The sequence below is a fragment of the Chiroxiphia lanceolata genome, chromosome 3, assembly GCF_009829145.1.
Source record: "Chiroxiphia lanceolata isolate bChiLan1 chromosome 3, bChiLan1.pri, whole genome shotgun sequence".
NCBI classification, from domain to species: domain Eukaryota; kingdom Metazoa; phylum Chordata; class Aves; order Passeriformes; family Pipridae; genus Chiroxiphia; species Chiroxiphia lanceolata.
The window spans coordinates 33,593,472-33,610,746 of NC_045639.1; the positions used below are offsets into that span (position 1 = coordinate 33,593,472).

General features: G+C 37.2%; 1 protein-coding gene across 3 annotated transcripts in view; it reads left to right on the top strand.

The window, feature by feature from the left end:
* The window catches only part of HEATR5B (HEAT repeat containing 5B), a 57,694-nt gene that overhangs the window by 3,251 nt on the left and 37,168 nt on the right, over nucleotides 1-17,275 (top strand). For all 3 annotated transcript variants that reach the window (XM_032683104.1, XM_032683106.1, XM_032683105.1), the window contains 15 exons: nucleotides 113-324; nucleotides 1,884-1,992; nucleotides 2,942-3,091; nucleotides 3,577-3,748; nucleotides 4,110-4,267; nucleotides 4,784-5,033; nucleotides 6,596-6,751; nucleotides 8,149-8,399; nucleotides 8,848-8,959; nucleotides 10,166-10,318; nucleotides 10,612-10,711; nucleotides 11,419-11,528; nucleotides 12,458-12,621; nucleotides 14,727-14,902; nucleotides 16,140-16,245. In XM_032683104.1, coding sequence (XP_032538995.1) covers nucleotides 113-324; nucleotides 1,884-1,992; nucleotides 2,942-3,091; nucleotides 3,577-3,748; nucleotides 4,110-4,267; nucleotides 4,784-5,033; nucleotides 6,596-6,751; nucleotides 8,149-8,399; nucleotides 8,848-8,959; nucleotides 10,166-10,318; nucleotides 10,612-10,711; nucleotides 11,419-11,528; nucleotides 12,458-12,621; nucleotides 14,727-14,902; nucleotides 16,140-16,245 — 2,379 coding nt within the window. The remainder of the gene's footprint in view (nucleotides 1-112; nucleotides 325-1,883; nucleotides 1,993-2,941; nucleotides 3,092-3,576; nucleotides 3,749-4,109; nucleotides 4,268-4,783; nucleotides 5,034-6,595; nucleotides 6,752-8,148; nucleotides 8,400-8,847; nucleotides 8,960-10,165; nucleotides 10,319-10,611; nucleotides 10,712-11,418; nucleotides 11,529-12,457; nucleotides 12,622-14,726; nucleotides 14,903-16,139; nucleotides 16,246-17,275) is intronic.

The window sequence follows — 17,275 nt, forward strand, 5'->3', positions numbered from 1 at the left end:
GCAATTGGGAGCGCTATAAGGTTTACTTCAATCTCTTGTAGGTTTTTTTGGGTGTTGGTGGCAAGACACAGGATTAAATGACTTTTTTATTTATTTTTGATCTCTTTAACAGACAGATGTCAAGGAAAAACAGAAGAAACTTGTAGAACAGCTAACAGGACTCATCAGCAGTTCCCCTGGGCCACCTACGCGAAAGCTGCTTGCAAAAAATCTCGCTGCTCTCTACAGCATCGGAGACACATTTACTGTTTTTCAGACACTTGACAAGTGTAATGACATCATCAAGAGCAAAGATGATACTGCAGCCTACCTGCCCACAAAACTGTATGTTTAATATTACTAGGGAAAGGGGAATGATATTTAAGTGGTCCTGGATATTACAGAACAATCTGCCTATATATGTGCATGCTGTGTTTATTTATATTTTGTGTGCTTATTTGGGGTTCACAGATGCTTGATATAGCAAGAAAAGCACTGGATTGAGATTGTGCAGGGCAGGACTCAGAGGTTACACATACAAGGCTGTCTGAAATGTCTTTCTCTAGGCAAGGCACTATTTTATGTTTCTTCACATGCTTATGGCATGGAGAGGATAACAGTTAATGCAGTAATGCAATGAAGACTTTCTGTTAGTGGAATTATTGCTGATTACACTCAGGTACCCCATTTAAGATGGAACCTGCAGGTTGTCAAACCAAAGCATTGTCTATGCCCATAGACTTGTAATCACATGTTCAAGCTTTTTTCCCTATCAAATCTTGCCTTTTATATTCCTCCACTGTGATATGCCACACAGGTCTCTCAAGCAGAGTCTCTATACTTGGATATGTGTGTGCATGTATGCGTGATACAGTTTGTCTTTACTCATAGGAGCAGTCTCAATGGTAGGAATTTGGTTAATGCCACAAAAAACTTCCACTGAAACTGGTTTTGGTACTTTCCTGCACATACTGCTTCATATGTTCACAGTGTCTAGTGAACCCTAATTTGGTCTTGCCTTCAGACATTATCACAACAAAAAAGGATTTAACAATAAAGTCTGAAATAGTCACTGTTTGGGTAGGTACTGTCTTCTTGTTTGTAGCTCGTGCAGCAATGTGAGGAACTTGTATAAGTGGGAAGGGTTTTGTACTGTATATATGCTCTGAAACTTAAGCTATCCAAGTGATAGTCCAGAAGTTTTTTTAATGGAGATATGCCCCTTAAGGAGGAGTCTGTAATGAGTTTGTAATATAACTTTGCTAAAAAATCTTTTAGCCAAGAACTACAGATTTAAAAAAAGCCTCGTTTGTGATGAAAAAGTGCATGTTTTCAGGAGCTGCTTCTGTGATTGTCCTGGAACAATTTGTGTATATAACTGCAATATGGTGTTAATTAAATATCCCTAATCTTAAATGGCAGGGCAAAGAAAACATGTAAATAACTGTTTATGGATTGAGTGATTTTACAGTACCTATAACTTTTCTTATGTTATGCAATAATTTATTCATTTTAAGTTCTTAGTCTTGAAAAAACCCTACAATTCAATATCTACAGAAATGTATCAGGATATATTATAGGGTAAGAGTTATCTTGGAGGTGCTTGGAAAAAGAGACAGTATATTGAAAGATAAAACCCTAATAGTGCTGAGATTTCAGCATATTTTTTTTTCTCCAGAACTTTTCATTCTGTGTGTAGATCCTGTAATAATACACCCTCAAATACATTTGTATTCTTAGAAGCTGGTAAACAAAAAGATTGTTTAAATGAACAGCCAGTATATGTAGTGGATAATAAACAGATTTTTATGCATCAATGATGATTAAAACATACATTTCTGTTTGTTTGTCTTCATTTAGATAATACAGAAAAAGAGTACACCAATTAATGTCTTTTTTCATAGGGCTGCTGTGGCGTGTGTTGGAGCATTTTATGAAAAAATGGGCAGAATGCTGGGCAGTTCTTTTCCAGAAACTGTGAATAATCTTTTAAAGTCTCTGAAAAGTGCAGAGGTAATTTGCAGATTATTTGTGTGGTCTTGATTCCATTTAAACTGAAACTTGTTTCTGCCAAAGGTGTTTGCCAGAATGCCTAGATTATTTTTCTTTTACATCTATAAATGGAAGTCACTTACCTAGTTAGTATCAAATCTACTGCAGAAAGTTTTGAGTTTATCATATGAATATTATAGTAGTTGCTTCATAGTGGCATCAGTAATTAAAATTGCAAAATGACTGTATGTATTATTTCTAACAACTGTGTTAGGATTTTTGCCCAAGTATCCTGAATAAACAGTCAGTTGTTAAAAATTAGTAATAAATACTTAAGTTTTGCAGCAAAGTTGTTACTCTGAATGTGAGCAGGATACATTGTGCCCTGAAAAGAGAGAGTATGTCATAATATTGTGAGAATGTATCCTGGGCTGTCAGTAGGTTTGATTTTATAGAACTAGCTCTATTGGAACAAGTTGGAATACTGATTGTGCGGATCTTGACCTGGCCGCTGTTTTCTTCAGCTGTGTTGTTGTACCTATGTGATAATTTATTTATTTGTTTATGTGTGTGTGTGTCCTCAAATTGTAAGTACCTGCCTGTGTGCAAGTATAGAAGGAAGCTGTTAACTACTTGAGCTTCCTGTTCTCTTGTATCAGCTGGTGTTTTGTTTTTTTTCCTGAGTCTGCAGCAGATAAATAGTGAGACAGGACAGAAGCATTTTGTCTAGAGCCAATTTGTTGGGTTGCCTGGGCTTATCTTAATTTATGTGACAACACAGGGAGTTTTAGTAAAGCTGTATGTAGTTCTTACTGCTATCTAAAATCAGCTGGATATCAGTTACATATGCCTTCATTGTCAGTGTTTCCAAAAATACTCCTGTATAGAAGCAAGAAAATGCAAAAGTATACAGCTGGTTCTTAGTATATAGTGTCCACATTTTTGCATATGTGTTTTTGTGTGTGTGCAGTCTCAGGGCCGCAGTGAAATTCTGATGAGTTTGCAGAAAGTCCTCAATGGACTCGGAGGAGCAGCAGCTTCTTGTCACCGTGACATTTATAAGAATGCCCGATCTCTGCTGACGGACAGATCTATGGCTGTACGATGTGCTGTGGCCAAGGTGGGTGTGTTTTTCACTAGCCTTAGAAGTCCTTGTACTGTGACTGTGAAGAACCTGTAGTTGAACTGTGACTTGTTGTGTATGATAGGAAATTTGATAATTAGTTGGGCAAGGTAAATTCTTCCTAGTTTATACTGCAGGCTCAGACATTTGATTTATTTCACAGGTACTGTAGTAACGTATTCCCCACTTCATAAACATGTATGAGATAGAATATATTAACTGTGAGCCTCAGTGAGAGAGGTTTTTCGTAACGTTTCTTTCTTTGAGATTTCTTTTAATTTTTTTATTTATATATTAGCCTATTCTATGACTCTTCTGATTCTTTACTCAGCTAAGTTTTTTGGTATATGAGAGAGTGTAAATTAACTCTTAAAATATTCATATTAAAATATTTGCTGAATAAACCTGACAATTGCAGTCTGATACTTACGTGAAAGGTAAGAATGGTCTCCTGGTGCTTAGCAAGTCTATTTTTCTTACAGTGTCTGCTGGAATTACAGAATGAAGCAGTGTTTATGTGGACAGCTGAACTAGAGAATGTTGCAACCCTGTGCTTCAAAGCTCTGGAAAACTCAAACTATGGTGTGCGTGTTGCAGTGTCAAAGCTTTTGGGGACAGTCATGGCTACAGCACTGATACCAAAACAAGCAACAGGTACAAGCCCTTCTGGATTCCATGTCTAAATGGGCAGACTCCACCTTCAGTACCATGTTACACGACAGTGTTGCACAACACATTGCTGTTCCAGTAGATGAGAGCTCATAGGTGGATTATTTATTTTTATAAACAATAAGCTAAAAAGAGGAAAGAGTGCAGAATATCTGTTGTAACCACAAAAATCATCTGGGAAAAGTGATTATTCTTATTTTTTAAGAACGAAAACAAATTTTTATCTGAAATCTTGGGTAGATTTATTTTTGCAAGACAGTTTTGAATTAATAAGTCTGGTTTCAAGATCGTTGCTTGTATTGGTTCGAACTTTGGGGTCAAACTATTACTTCCCTTTTTCCAAAAGTGATGCGACAAAATGTGAAGAGAGCCACGCTTGAGGAGGTCTTGGAGCTCATGGCCACAGGATTTTTGCGAGGAGGATCTGGTTTCCTGAAGAGTGGTGGAGAGATGTTAAAAGTAGGAGGATCTGTCAATAGGGAAGTGCGAGTTGGTGTTACCCAGGTTTGTAACTTTTTAATTAAGTAAAATTTATGTTATATATATTATATATACATAGTTGTAACCCTTTTAGTAGGAAACATACACTCTTCTGTATTTGTTGATACCTTACAAGTCTAGTTTGACTCACCTATTTTGGGAGATGTACATGAGGTCTTCATTGTGAATTGTAACACACTGATGGTGCTGTTATTATTTACATTGTGTTCTCAAATTTTTTAGAAAGAGACACTTTTAAAGTGATGAACTGGGTTTTCTTGCTGTCATGCAGAGAGTATTTTATGCTTCATGGTATACATAGCAGTACAAGGGCTACTCTTGGTGCTTGAAACAGTATAGTTTCAGCAACAGAGACTTGGCTACTGCATGGATTCATACTGCCTAACCTGATTAGGGTTGCTTATTACTAACTTGTATTGCTACTGTTCTGCATAATACACAAGTATAACTGTAGTCTTATATAGTCTTTTGTTTCTGTTTTAATTGGACTTTAATCTGTGTGACTTCTGAATTTTGCAGGCCTACGTTGTCTTTGTTACAACATTAGGAGGTCAGTGGTTGGAGCGCAACTTTGCTACCTTTTTGTCCCATGTACTTGATCTGGTGTCCCATCCTCGTGCAACTCAGACCCACGTGGAGGCAGTTTACTCTCGAAGATGCGTGTCATTTATCCTGAGAGCAACTGTGGGCAGCTTACTCGGGGAGAAAGCACAGATTGCAGCTGCCAAAGATATATGTCAAGCCATTGGTAAACAAATGAAGGCAGTGGGTGAGAACCATTTTTCTTTGTTTTGAGACCAGTTTAAAGTTACTGTCATTATACTGGGTTAGCCGTTTTTCACCTTTCTTCTACTGTGAGGAGTAATTTTGTTGTTATGGTAAATGATAGTTCAGCTGCATTCTGTTTAAAACATGCTATCCAAAACGTAAGTTTTACGTGAAAAGTGATTGTATAAAACTGGCTTGTTATCCTGTGATAGCAAATGCAATGTCAAAAGCCTAGAATGGAAATGGGGAGAAAAAAATCTGCATGTGTCATCTATCTTGGGATAGTTTGTATTGAAAGTCATGCAGAGTTCTTTACTAACAGTGCTGAAGGTAGGACAGGATCTTGTAGGTCCTTGTGCCTCTGCTGCTAACATCCATAATAATAGCCAATTGGATTTTGTGACAAGTAAAGATGTAATCTGAAGATTGGAATTAGAGAAGAAAAATATGATCCCTTTGCTAAACTTTGCAAATATGGAATCCCTAAGAGGGCTGACAAAATTGTCTTGGCATTTGTTTCTTATGAAATGAATTAGTTTGAGCTGGAGATTTAAAAAGTAAATTGGAATTACACATCCCTGTATTTACCGTACATCTGTTTCTTATCCTTTTCTGCTGTCATCTAATTCGCATTTAAAGCAATGTTTAACCTATGGAAATGAAATTGATATTGAGACTTTTGCAGGTTTTTCTCATAATTATTTTTTGATAGGGTAAGTATGGAACCTTAAAAGGCTTCTGATTACCATAAGTATTACTTCCAGGAAGATAAGACTATTAGAAATGCTACTTCTGAGGGGAAGCAGTTGCAGAAATTACTCTTCCTGCCATCTTATCAAAGTTGCAGGAAATTCCATTGTGTATTTGGCTGGTTGGAAGAACTATTTCATTTTCATTCCAATGAATTTGATGAAAAATTGATAGTTTTTACTTGGTAATAATAGCTTCCCTTCATATAAGATGGACCATTTTCTAAATTTGACCTGTAGTAGACACACAGACATTAAGCTGATACTAAAGCACCTTTTCTTTGAAAAGACAGTTGCTGCTTCTGGGATATTTTGTAGGAGAAAGAACCTACAGTGGGATCTAGGAACTCAGTTGGATATCTTTAAAATGATTAGAGATTGTGATTAATTAATTACTAAAGGTCTCAGTATCATTGAGTGTGTATGCATGCAAATTCGTATGCAAAACCTAGATATGTCAAGATTGTATTTTTTTTGTTACTGTGTATAGATACACATATACAGCATTTGTGTATTGTATACTTATTTTTGCTGTGTTATGCTGTTAATGCTGTAATTTTAGTGCTCTGCCATCCATAGTAACTGCTGGGCAACTGTGTTTTATGGTCTTTGGATGATTGTGTTTGGCTGATAGCTATAAAACTATTCCCTTCCAGAATGTGTTCGCTTTGCAAGTTCTCACTATCACCAGACTTGTGATTTTGTTTTAATATAGGGTTGGTATCAAAACAAAACTGTCATTTTCTGTCCTGTGCAGCTCATGTGTGATTCAAATGGTAGTTAAGAAAGATATTCTTGTTTTTCTTTTCTGCAGAAGCAGTAGTGAATGATGCTAACAGTGAAAATAAATCAGGAGCTGCTGATGTAGCTGCAAGCCAGCATGTAATGGTGTGTGCCCTCCAGGAATTGGGTAGTCTGGTTCAGAGTCTGAATGCCACTGCATCTCCCCTTATTCAAGAACCCTCTATAGGTACGCAAATAAATGGAAATAGATTGTGAGGCATTTGAGCAATGAATATGAAATATCGTTAAATCTACTTAAATAATGAATGAATATGTAAGAAATAAATCAGTGAAGCTGGCACTTCCTGTAGCACTCCAGGTAGCTACAGTTGTCCAGCTCATTGTTTTTAGTACCCTAACTTTAGTTCAAGTTTGACAAAGTGTTAAAAAGCTGTTTTGATTGGAGTCTGTCTGAAGCTATTTCTTAGGGTCAGTAAAGTTGTAATTTTTGGTATTGGTCTGTTTACAATAATGGTTTTATAGGAAATACATTGTTTTGCTATGTAAGGTCTGAAATACTTGCTCCTGGAAAACTGTATTGCCTTTAAATACCAAATTTCTGCAGGAAGGCAAAAGTATTTTGTTCAGGTGAAGCTGTGGGTAGTGCCATTTAAAAAAAGTGGTTCTTTGTCTTAAGTTGACTAGGGTTTGTGGGAGATTTTCTTCTTGTTTGTTTCAGTATCTGAATCCACATTTATGCTGTAGTGTTGCAGTTTTAGAAGTTTTTTCAGTTTGTGGATGCCTATGGTCTTTTCCAATGGAAGTTCAAGCTCTTTTAGATATTTCATTGTGCAGATTGTTGTCTTGATGCATATGATATTCTTCTCCTACTGATTTGTGCCAGCTGTGGCATGGGGGAGACTGCCTGTATTTATTCCTTCTGGCTGCTGCGTCCCATAAGAATAGAGGGGACTATCTCAGCATTATTTCTGTTAGCAGCTTGAACTAAGCAGGTGGAAATTGCTCACTAACTCAAGAGAAAGCAAGAGATAAAGCAGCAGTGGGGGTTTGAAGTAAGAGTTTTCCAAGATCTGGACCAAAGAAGGTCTTGGTGTGGAGACAGGTTGGACTGAAGGACTCAGAAAGTGGGATTGAGTAAGCACAGAGGTTTCTGTAGAGTGTAGAAGGCTGGAAACATGATGCAGAGGAGACAGCACTGTGTCAAAAGCAGAGTACAGCAGTCAGTGACATCTGTAGCATATGCTTGGCTACAATGTGAAACAAAACCAAAGACAGTCTTACTGTTGCTCTGTTATTGGCAATCTGTGTAAAACATTGTGGGAATCATCACATCCAGTGCCTGTTTCCTTATACGGCGTTGCTACCTCTTTTCAGTGTTCAAGTAGAAGTCTCTTCTATGGCTCTGACAGCTCCAACTTTGCTGGTAGAATCTGATGTGGAGCGTTATAATGCTAATAACACCTCTCTCTTTCATTAAAGGAAAAGGCAAAGTCATAAAGTTCAAGTACTCTTAATTCTGACTTTCTTAACTTTCACATTGACTGTCTAGTATTGATTCAGTTTACTTGTCTATGTGTATTAAAACCAGCATAAGTTAAAGACTGTAAACTCTCCTTTCTGTAGGTCTGTTGGAGACAGTAACTTCAGTTCTTCTTCATCCCAGCATGGCCGCTCGCCTTGCTGCGGCGTGGTGCTTGCGGTGTGTAGCCGTGGCATTGCCTTTTCAGTTGACTCCATTTTTAGACAGATGTGCAGAAAGACTCAACAATCTGAAGACCTCCCCTGAAGCTGTTAGTGGCTACAGTTTTGCAATGGCTGCATTGTTAGGTGGTGTGCATCAGTGTCCACTAGGTATTCCTCATGCCAAAGGAAAGGTGAGATAATGAGTGTTTCATCTGCGAGTGTGCTAAAAGATACCTTTTTATCTACAAGTAATAGCTTTGCAAAATGTGTGGCATGCTAGTGAGTTAAAGCATTATTGAAATTAAACTTGTGCCTAGCGTGAGAGTAGTGGCCAGAGTACATGTTTGTACAGCAATATTTAACAGCTGTTTTCCTCTCTCTTTTGAATTTGCTGAAGAGAAATTGAAATATTGGAAAATCTCTGAAATAACTGCTGATGAGAATATTTCTAGCCGTATTGTCATATGAAAAGCACTAATCATCTGCATGAAATGTAATGTGCATTCATTCTTTTTCCAAGGTCAACTTAAATGATTTGAGAACATCTTTATATGTAGTCTATAAGAGTGAACAAGTAGCAGTAGCTTGCAGTGGTTTCATTTATATTTTTAAATCTCTTGTGTTTTGTCCTTGGTGCAGATGGTGGTCAGTATTGCCGAGGATCTGTTACGAACTGCTGCACAAAACAGCAGGCTCTCCTTGCAGCGGACTCAAGCTGGATGGCTTTTACTTGGAGCACTCATGACTTTAGGTTTGTAAAAATGGTCTGCTTTTTCTTTTACTTCAAGCTTGTCCAACATTTCTGCTTATCCACTCTGGCAAATGGCCTATACACATAATCAGTTCAGTATCTAGCATAAGAGTATTTATACAGGAGAAACAGTGTTCGTACACTTATTTCAGTAGTATTGTTATGCTGGGGAGAGATAAAGTGTTAGAGTTTATGTAAGCTGAAGGATAGTAGAAGGTGCCATACCTAAAAAAAAAAAAAATTCTGTTCTGTTTTTAGAAACCTAGCCTTTAGTCATTCTATGAGAGGGCAAAATTGCCCATAGTCTTCCTTCCTTAATGCTGTGGTGCAGAAGAAATAGACCATAAGTAAATGCAATGAGCATTCCAACAAACTGCATGTGTACCTCTAGATAGGCAACAGTACTGATTCAAAGTGTTGTCAGTTTAAAAGCCCTTCAGTTTTTTAAAAGACCCAGCCTCACATTCGTATCTGCCATAACAGAAGTATCAGAAGCTGTATTTTGAGAGGTTTTAGGTGTACTCTTGAATTTTGCAGTAGTAGTGTTTTTTCTGTTTTGAGTTTTATTATACTGGAAAATATGATAAAGTTTTGATGCGTTCTGCAGTATTTTGATCTCTCAGAAAATACCATTTTATGTTTAATCTCATTTCTCTAAATTGTCTCTTTTTTGCCAGTTTATTGTCATGTTTTTCTAACAGTGTATCCCTATTTTGGTTATCTTTCTCTAACGTATTTTTAATGTACTTGCTTTAGACCTTTTTCAGAAGCTTAGAAAAAAATTTGACAAAGTAATTTAGATAATCAGTAACTATCAGTTATTTTTATATTTGTTTTTTGGACAAGTTATGGTAGGCTAAAGAACTTGCCTTCAGAACAGTAACATAAAAAAATTTGAAGTAAAAAAGATAGTAAAAAAACAGTTGGCAGTGGTTCCATAGGACATGGTTGTGTATAGAATAGCCTGTTTCCTATATTTTTGGTACTGATATCAAGAAGCAGACTTAATGTATAGTAGTTGTTTGCCACACTTTTAACCTAGAAATGAGAAAGAATTTAATTTGGTTTTTGTTGTTCAAATGGGGAGAAAAGGAGAACAGAAATAAGACAAAAACAGCTCAAAGAGCAAAAGCCTTCGCAGCAGATTTTTCACACTCAGTTAAATACGTGTTTTTATTATACTGTCACTTTATTTTTTTTGCATAGGTCCTTCTGTTGTTCGGTATCATCTGCCTAAGATGTTGCTGCTCTGGCGAAATGTGTTTCCACGTTCTCTGAAGGAGCTGGAAGCAGAGAAGGCGAGAGGAGATTCTTTTACCTGGCAAGTAACGTTGGAAGGCCGTGCTGGAGCTCTGTGTGGTAAGAATTTCAGACTTTGAGATTACACCTGTACAGTAAACCAAAACGTGATCCCAAGTATTGCAGAGAGAACTCTCGTAACTTTCCTGCTTTCTTTGAAAATGAGTAAAATGTGTCAGACTTTCATCAATGTGACCTGGTTTTGGCATACAGTTTTTGGAGGATATCATACAGTCTTTGAATAAACATTTTTAATTGTTGCTTTTTTCATATTCTCCTAGGATCTGTATCTTGCTTATGTTTTATATTTGTTTGTTTCAGTGAAAGTTTAATTTAAACTTTTTTGTTATTAGCTATGAGAAGTTTTGTTGCTCACTGTCCTGAGCTGCTTACTGAGGATGTGATCAGGAAACTGATGACACCCATAGAATGTGCCATGACAATGATGTCGCAGTAAGTAGGCAGTTTTTGCTCTTTATTCACTTTTGTCTTTTCTTGAAATGCTACAACTAATTTGTTTTAATTCATGTTCTGACATAGTACTGCACTGTTGCTGCACATCCATTTTGAAGAAAAACTTTTATCCTTGTGTTTGTGGTCTTTAGCTTTGTAAAATTATTACTGCTGAAGGGCCTACAGTGGTAACTTTGGTAACTGTGCTTTGATTTCCAGTTCAGTGAGCTTTTGAATTCATGGTTTGCTTATCCCTGTGCAAGAAATGACAAAACTAAGATACTGGTATACTAGATGTTATTCAAAAAGCTCTTCTCTTATAAATTGAACTAATGAAAAGACTTACAGCATTTTACAGAATAAAAATAAAACATAGTCTTGAGTTGGTTTTGTGGTTTGGTGTCTGTCCCTTTCCTCTGCCCCACCCCTAATTAAAATAGAGCTTTCTTCTGAGGAGGTGCATTTCGCTGATTTAGGGCAGCGTGTGTTGTGGTTTTGTTGTTTTGGTATTTTCGTTTCTTTTAAAAGTCTTCTCTGTACAATTACTTCTGAAAATGTACTGATAATTGAGTGATGTCCAGGGTAGTTCTCTGAACACTGTTTTCTTGCCTTGGCTAGAGATATATCTTGTGAAAAGAAATTTGAAAATACTCTTTTCAGTAACTACAGCATTTCTGGTTGTCTCTTTTTCTTTTTTAATTCTGTAGCATTCCATCAGTAATTAAAGCCCATGGAGCTCATCTCAAAGCTAGTGCAGCTATGGTTCGTTTAAGACTTTATGATATATTGGCTTTATTGCCTCCAAAGACATATGAAGGTACATACATTTTTAACAATTTTTAATAAAGTATAAATTCTGCTTGCTCCTTGTGATGTGTTTTTGGTGTTTACCTTTGAAGCAAATACAAGATTGAAAATAGGATTCTAGGAATCTCTAAGAATCTTGTACTATATTCCTCATCTTCTGTATGTCATCTTGACAGTATAACTACAGAGGATGAATATTGCTAAACATTCATAGAGTAACACAGTATAAAAGTTATGGTCCTGTTTATAGGATTGGGAGGTATGAAGATTATGTTCTGAGATCCAGTAATGGTAGTTTAAGTCATTGTTACTTAAAAGATGGAGAACATTATTTCATGTTTTTTTAGTATACTGAAAAGACAGATATGACAATGAAGGTTTAGTTTTGGTTTCAATGTTGCTTTTTTGTTTGTGTTTTTGTTTTTGCTTGAGGTGTTTTTTGTTTGTTTGTTTTTATCTGATTTACTGTATTAGACAGATCTACTATTATTAAATTACCAGGCACTGTCACAGGGTCTGACAGATTAGTTTTTTGGTTTTTGTTATTTCATTAAATTTACATGAGCATATGGATGACCAAATTTTTTCAAAATCTGGATTATTGTCCTGGAAGGAATGACCCAATCTGTTGTTTAGAACAGGACACCATCCTGAGTAATGTCCTCTAGTGGACCCTGCTTGAGCAGAGAGTTTGGACTAGATGACTCCCAATGGTTCTCAACCTTATCCGTTCTTTGGATATTTGGGTACCCATGATTTGGGAATTGAGAACCTAGGGTTCTGTTTGAAGCCTTGCTCTCAACTCTAGTCTTGTCGGGTTTACTTCTCTGTTCTCTACCTCTAAAATCGAAGTAATGGTACATGTGTAACTTTTGATCAGTAGCTGGAATGTTTTGGCTAAAAAGCAGCAATGATTCTTTTTAATATTTATCTTTTTAGGATCATTTAATGCGCTGCTTCGAGAGTTGGTAGCGGAATTTACTTTGACAGACAACTCTGCTAATACAACCACATCACTCTTAAGGTCTCTTTGTCATTATGATGATAGTGTTTTGCTTGGCTCTTGGCTGCAGGAAACGGATCATAAGTCAATTGAAGATCAGGTAATAAAAAACTGGAATAATGAATTATCTGCCCTCTCTGTGTCATGTGTGTGTGGGGAAGCCTTTTAAAACTGAAGCTTCATGCCTTGGTTTTAATCTTATTTCAGAGCTTTGTTAGATATAAGTTCTTCCATCTACAGGGTACTGTTTTGATTAAAAACTACCGGCAGCTGAGATATAAATTGCATAATGCTACTCACAGGGTTGTGCTTAGTGAATTAGCCTAATTTCTTTAAAAAAAACCCAACCCAACACTCCCAGCCCATCCCCCAATCTTCCTAGTCTAGCAGTTGTTCTCATATATATATGTTTTTTTTCTGAACCAGGAGAAATGTAGGTTCCACTTAACATGTTTTATAATGAAATTGCTGTCAGAATGTCAATATCACAAGTGGTGTTACAACAAAACAAGATTTAACTGGTTTTATAGGTGTAATATGAAATCTTGCATTTCATTTGGAAATGTTGACACAATGTTGTTGGCTGAAAATGCCTCTTCTGCAACAGCCCATCTAATAATGGAAAGGTTTCTGAGAAGGCTTGATGCAGCAGATCCAAAAGCTAAGACTGATACCAAACGTGAGAAACTAAAGGGAAGCTGTTTCTGAGCCACGAGCAGCATGTCAAAGCAGAAAAAGTTTTTATAAACTTGCCTTGTTTGTTGTGGTGGACATAGTAGACTTCCAGTGCAGTCTTCAATCCACAGAGTTTTCTGGGATGCTCCTTCCCCTCGTTTTTTTTTTGTTAGCCTCTTACTTGTAAAACCATGGCGCTGTTGGTAAGTGAAGATCTGTAGTGTGTCACAGAATTCTGTCACAGGATTCTGGCATTGTGCACTTGCAGCCCAGAAACTCAAGCAAATCCTGGACTGCATCAAAAGCAGCGTGGCCACCAGGTTCAAGAAGGTGGTTCTGCCCCTCTGCTCTGATGCAACCCCACCTGGAGAACTGTGTACAGTTCTGGTGTCCCCAACACAAGAAGGACATGGAGCAAGTCCATAGGAAGGCCTTGAAGTTGATATGAGGAATGGAGCACCTTCCCTACCAAGACAGTCTGAGGAACTTGGATATGTTCAGCCTGGAGAAGAGAACGTTGTCTGGAGGCCTCCTAGCAATCTTCCAGTGTCTGAAGGGGGCCTGCAGGGGAGCTGGAGTTCATCAGGAACTGTAGTGATAGGACAGGGAGTAATGGGTACAAACTGAAAGAGAGGAAAATAGGTTACGTATTAGGAAGAACTTTTTCACACTTAGGGCGGTGAGACACTGGGACAGGTTGTCCAGGGAGGTTGTGGATGCCCCAGCCCTGTCAGTGTTTGAAGCCAGATTGGATAAGGCCTTGAGCAACCTGATCTAGTGAAGGGGGTCCCTGCCTATGGCAGAGAGGACTGGGAATAGATGATCTTTACGATTCATTCCAACCCCTTAACATTCTATAATTCTGTGATTTTCTTCTGCTTGATCACATTTTGTTTTAGTGATACAAAGGTCTCACCAAATGTTTGCTGTTGTTTTCTGAGCCTTTAAGAAGAATATAGACCTACTGGATTCAAATTTGGTTTCATGATTAAATAATTGACAGGAATATAAAATTTTCTTCAGAGAAAATAGATAATTGTTTAATTGTGTTTCCTGAAGAAATGATGGTTAGAAAGTATTTTCTTGAGGATAGGAGCATTAGTAGTTTTAGTACTGTTTCTACTGTTTTCTACTGTTTCTACATCATAGCCAAAACTGATCATTTAATATACGGTATTGTATATTATTGTATATATGAATGACCTTTTTTATGAAATGCTACTTCATAATCAGTGATTCAGAAGCTACTATTAGTACCAGAATTAATCTGCTTTTCTCTGTTTTCCACCTCTCACTACCAGGAGTGATAGTTTTTGTATTTATCCAGCTGTTAACTGCTTTGACCCTTCAGGATTCAGCTGACCCTGTAAATACTGTTGTGTTTGCATGGGGGCACTGCAGTTGCATTCAGGTGTTTGTAAACTGTTTTGTTGTTCTAAGCTATTGCATATGTGTTTTGGTTATCTCTAGTTCCAGGTTTTATGTGCAAAGGTATATTCAGAGGTATTCATGTTATGTGGCATTTTGCAGCTTCAGCCAAACAGTGCATCTGGAAGTGGTGCTCTGGAACATGATCCCTCTTCTATTTATTTGCGCATCCCTGCTGGTGAAGCTGTACCTGGTCCCCTTCCTTTAGGAGTATCTGTCATCGATGCATCTGTGGCTCTCTTTGGTGTGGTTTTTCCTCATGTGTCCTACAAACACAGGTCAGTTTACATCAGTGTTAATTTTCAGAACCTAGTGCCTTACTCTCTGGATGCTATTATGTTAGTGGGTTTTTGGTTTGTTTGTATTTTTCCCCCCGAAATAAGAATCGACTGTGGTATCAACTGCCTTTAAATTCATAGTTTACTATTTGGTGTCCACTGTGTCTCAGGATTCCAGAATATGTCTACTCAGTTTAGAAATAAGGTAATTTCCTCAGTTTTATCACTTTTGAAGATTAATGTTCAGAGGTGGAGACTAGATTCTTCTCTTTTCGTACTGCATTTAACAGTAGTAATATCTCTGCAATCAAAATTTCTTGCAAAAGTACCCATTGCAATTAACTTCAGCCTTAAAAACAGCAGTGGCATGCACTGAATTTCATTCAGCTTCCACAACTGAGACATTTTATTTATACTCAGCAGATAATTGTATGCATGATGAAAAGGAGGAAATGGAATTCACCTTCTTTTCCTTTGTGTTCCACATTACCTCTACAGAATTATGAGTTGTCAGGACTACTTTTGTCATTCAGTTTAGCTAATTTGTCACTGAGCACACAGTGAAAGCAGCTCCAAGATGCATTTCAAAGTAAAATCATCCTTCAGTACAATCCTGATGGCAACAGTTTTTTCCTAGCAGTCAATCTCATTTTGCAGCAAGGGCAGGATAGACTTGGGGCCAGCTTGCATTAATTGAGCTTGATCTTTATCTATTGTTAACTATGAAAAGATTTAGCTGCAAAACAGCTGAGTAATTAAGAACACAGCTTATTCATTACATTCTTGTTGTTGGTATCTTCTAAGGAACACTCCTCCTCCCAGTATGTTTTCTGGGTGGAAGTGGAGGGAGGAATGGAGTTTAAACAGGAAAAACAATAGGAACAATAAAATGAATATGGAGGGTAACACTATTTTAAATGGTAGTGGAAAGGCAACATTTTTCCTCTTTGTTTTCTAGTTATACAGCCAAATGCACCTGAGGACTCACATCCTCTTGGTGGTTTTTTCTTGAAAAGGAAATGAAAAAATCTGTGGATGAACTAAAAGAACCAGCAAAGGGATGTTCAGAATAACTCTACTCTTTCTGCCTGTAGTGAATACCTTCTGCAGCCCTTGAAGCATAAATTCTGTGACTGAACTTGAAAGGTCCTTTTGTTGTGTGTGTTTTTTATCAGCTGTGTTTTAGTTTGTATTTTGAAAGGCTATCACTTCAATTATGTTCTTTCCTTTGTTTTAGATTACAGATGTTGGATCACTTTGCTGAATGTGTCAAGCAGGCTAAAGGTGTTCGCCAGCAAGCTGTACAGCTTAATATCTTTACAGCTGTTCTTAGTGCCTTAAAGGTAAAACTTGTAAACTTGTAATGGATGCCAAAGTTCATCAGTTTGTATTCAATACAAAGAGCTGTTAGAAGAACCGCTGCTAAAGTTACCACTCAGACATTCAAAAGTTTGAAAATACTAAAATTGCATTTTTTTCCCAGATATTAATATGAGCTCTCGTCTGTGTGTATCAGCACAGAGGAGAAATGAGGCTCATGTAGTCAGCATTCTGCAGTATTCAGCGTTCTCTAGTATGCACTTTGTTTTTTAACACTTTTTCTTTTAATTATCAGTCCTGTAGTTTTATTTGCACTGGACTCATGGAGTTAAGTACTTTGTCATATATATTCCAAAAACCCCTCAGTATTGTGCAGATGAGGCTTGTGGAAACAAAAACACGAATATAATTGGGTTTACAGTTTGGTTGCTGAATTCTATTGCACTGAATTCTAGGTGGTTATGCACAGTCCCACTGACTGCAGCTACAGCTCTGTGCTCTCTAGCTAAGGTTGGAAATGCAGCCTCACACTATCAGGCCAGGAAGCTAGACAGCGAGCACAAATAATGCCTGCCTCATTTAAGCTGATTGTTGCTGGAGCCTCACGTCTTTGGTTGATTGGCAAAATACATCGTCAAAACAGCACCTCACTTCCTGCATTGTTCTTAGAAACGTGAACTATGTTACTAGAAGTTGAAAAGTAGATTCTGAGGCAGATTTCTGGAATCTCCCATGCCATGCCAAATGGTCAAAGAATTGTCAAAATTGAGCTGAAATAAGGATTTCAGATCAGAAAATGACAATCTATGGTAAAGTCTTTGACTTTTTCCTCTATAATACCTGCAGTATTTTTACTTTACATGTGTTGAATTATTTTTCCCAGGGTAAAATACTTCTTGAAAGTTGTGAAAGGTGTTGTACCTATTAATGAAATATGGAAACCAAAGAAGCTGTAGAAGCAGTGTTTAGTGTTATTGTTCTGTACAGTGTTCATTTAAGAGGCTGTATAAATGTTTGTAAAGATGTGATTATTAAGAAAAAAATATTTTCATG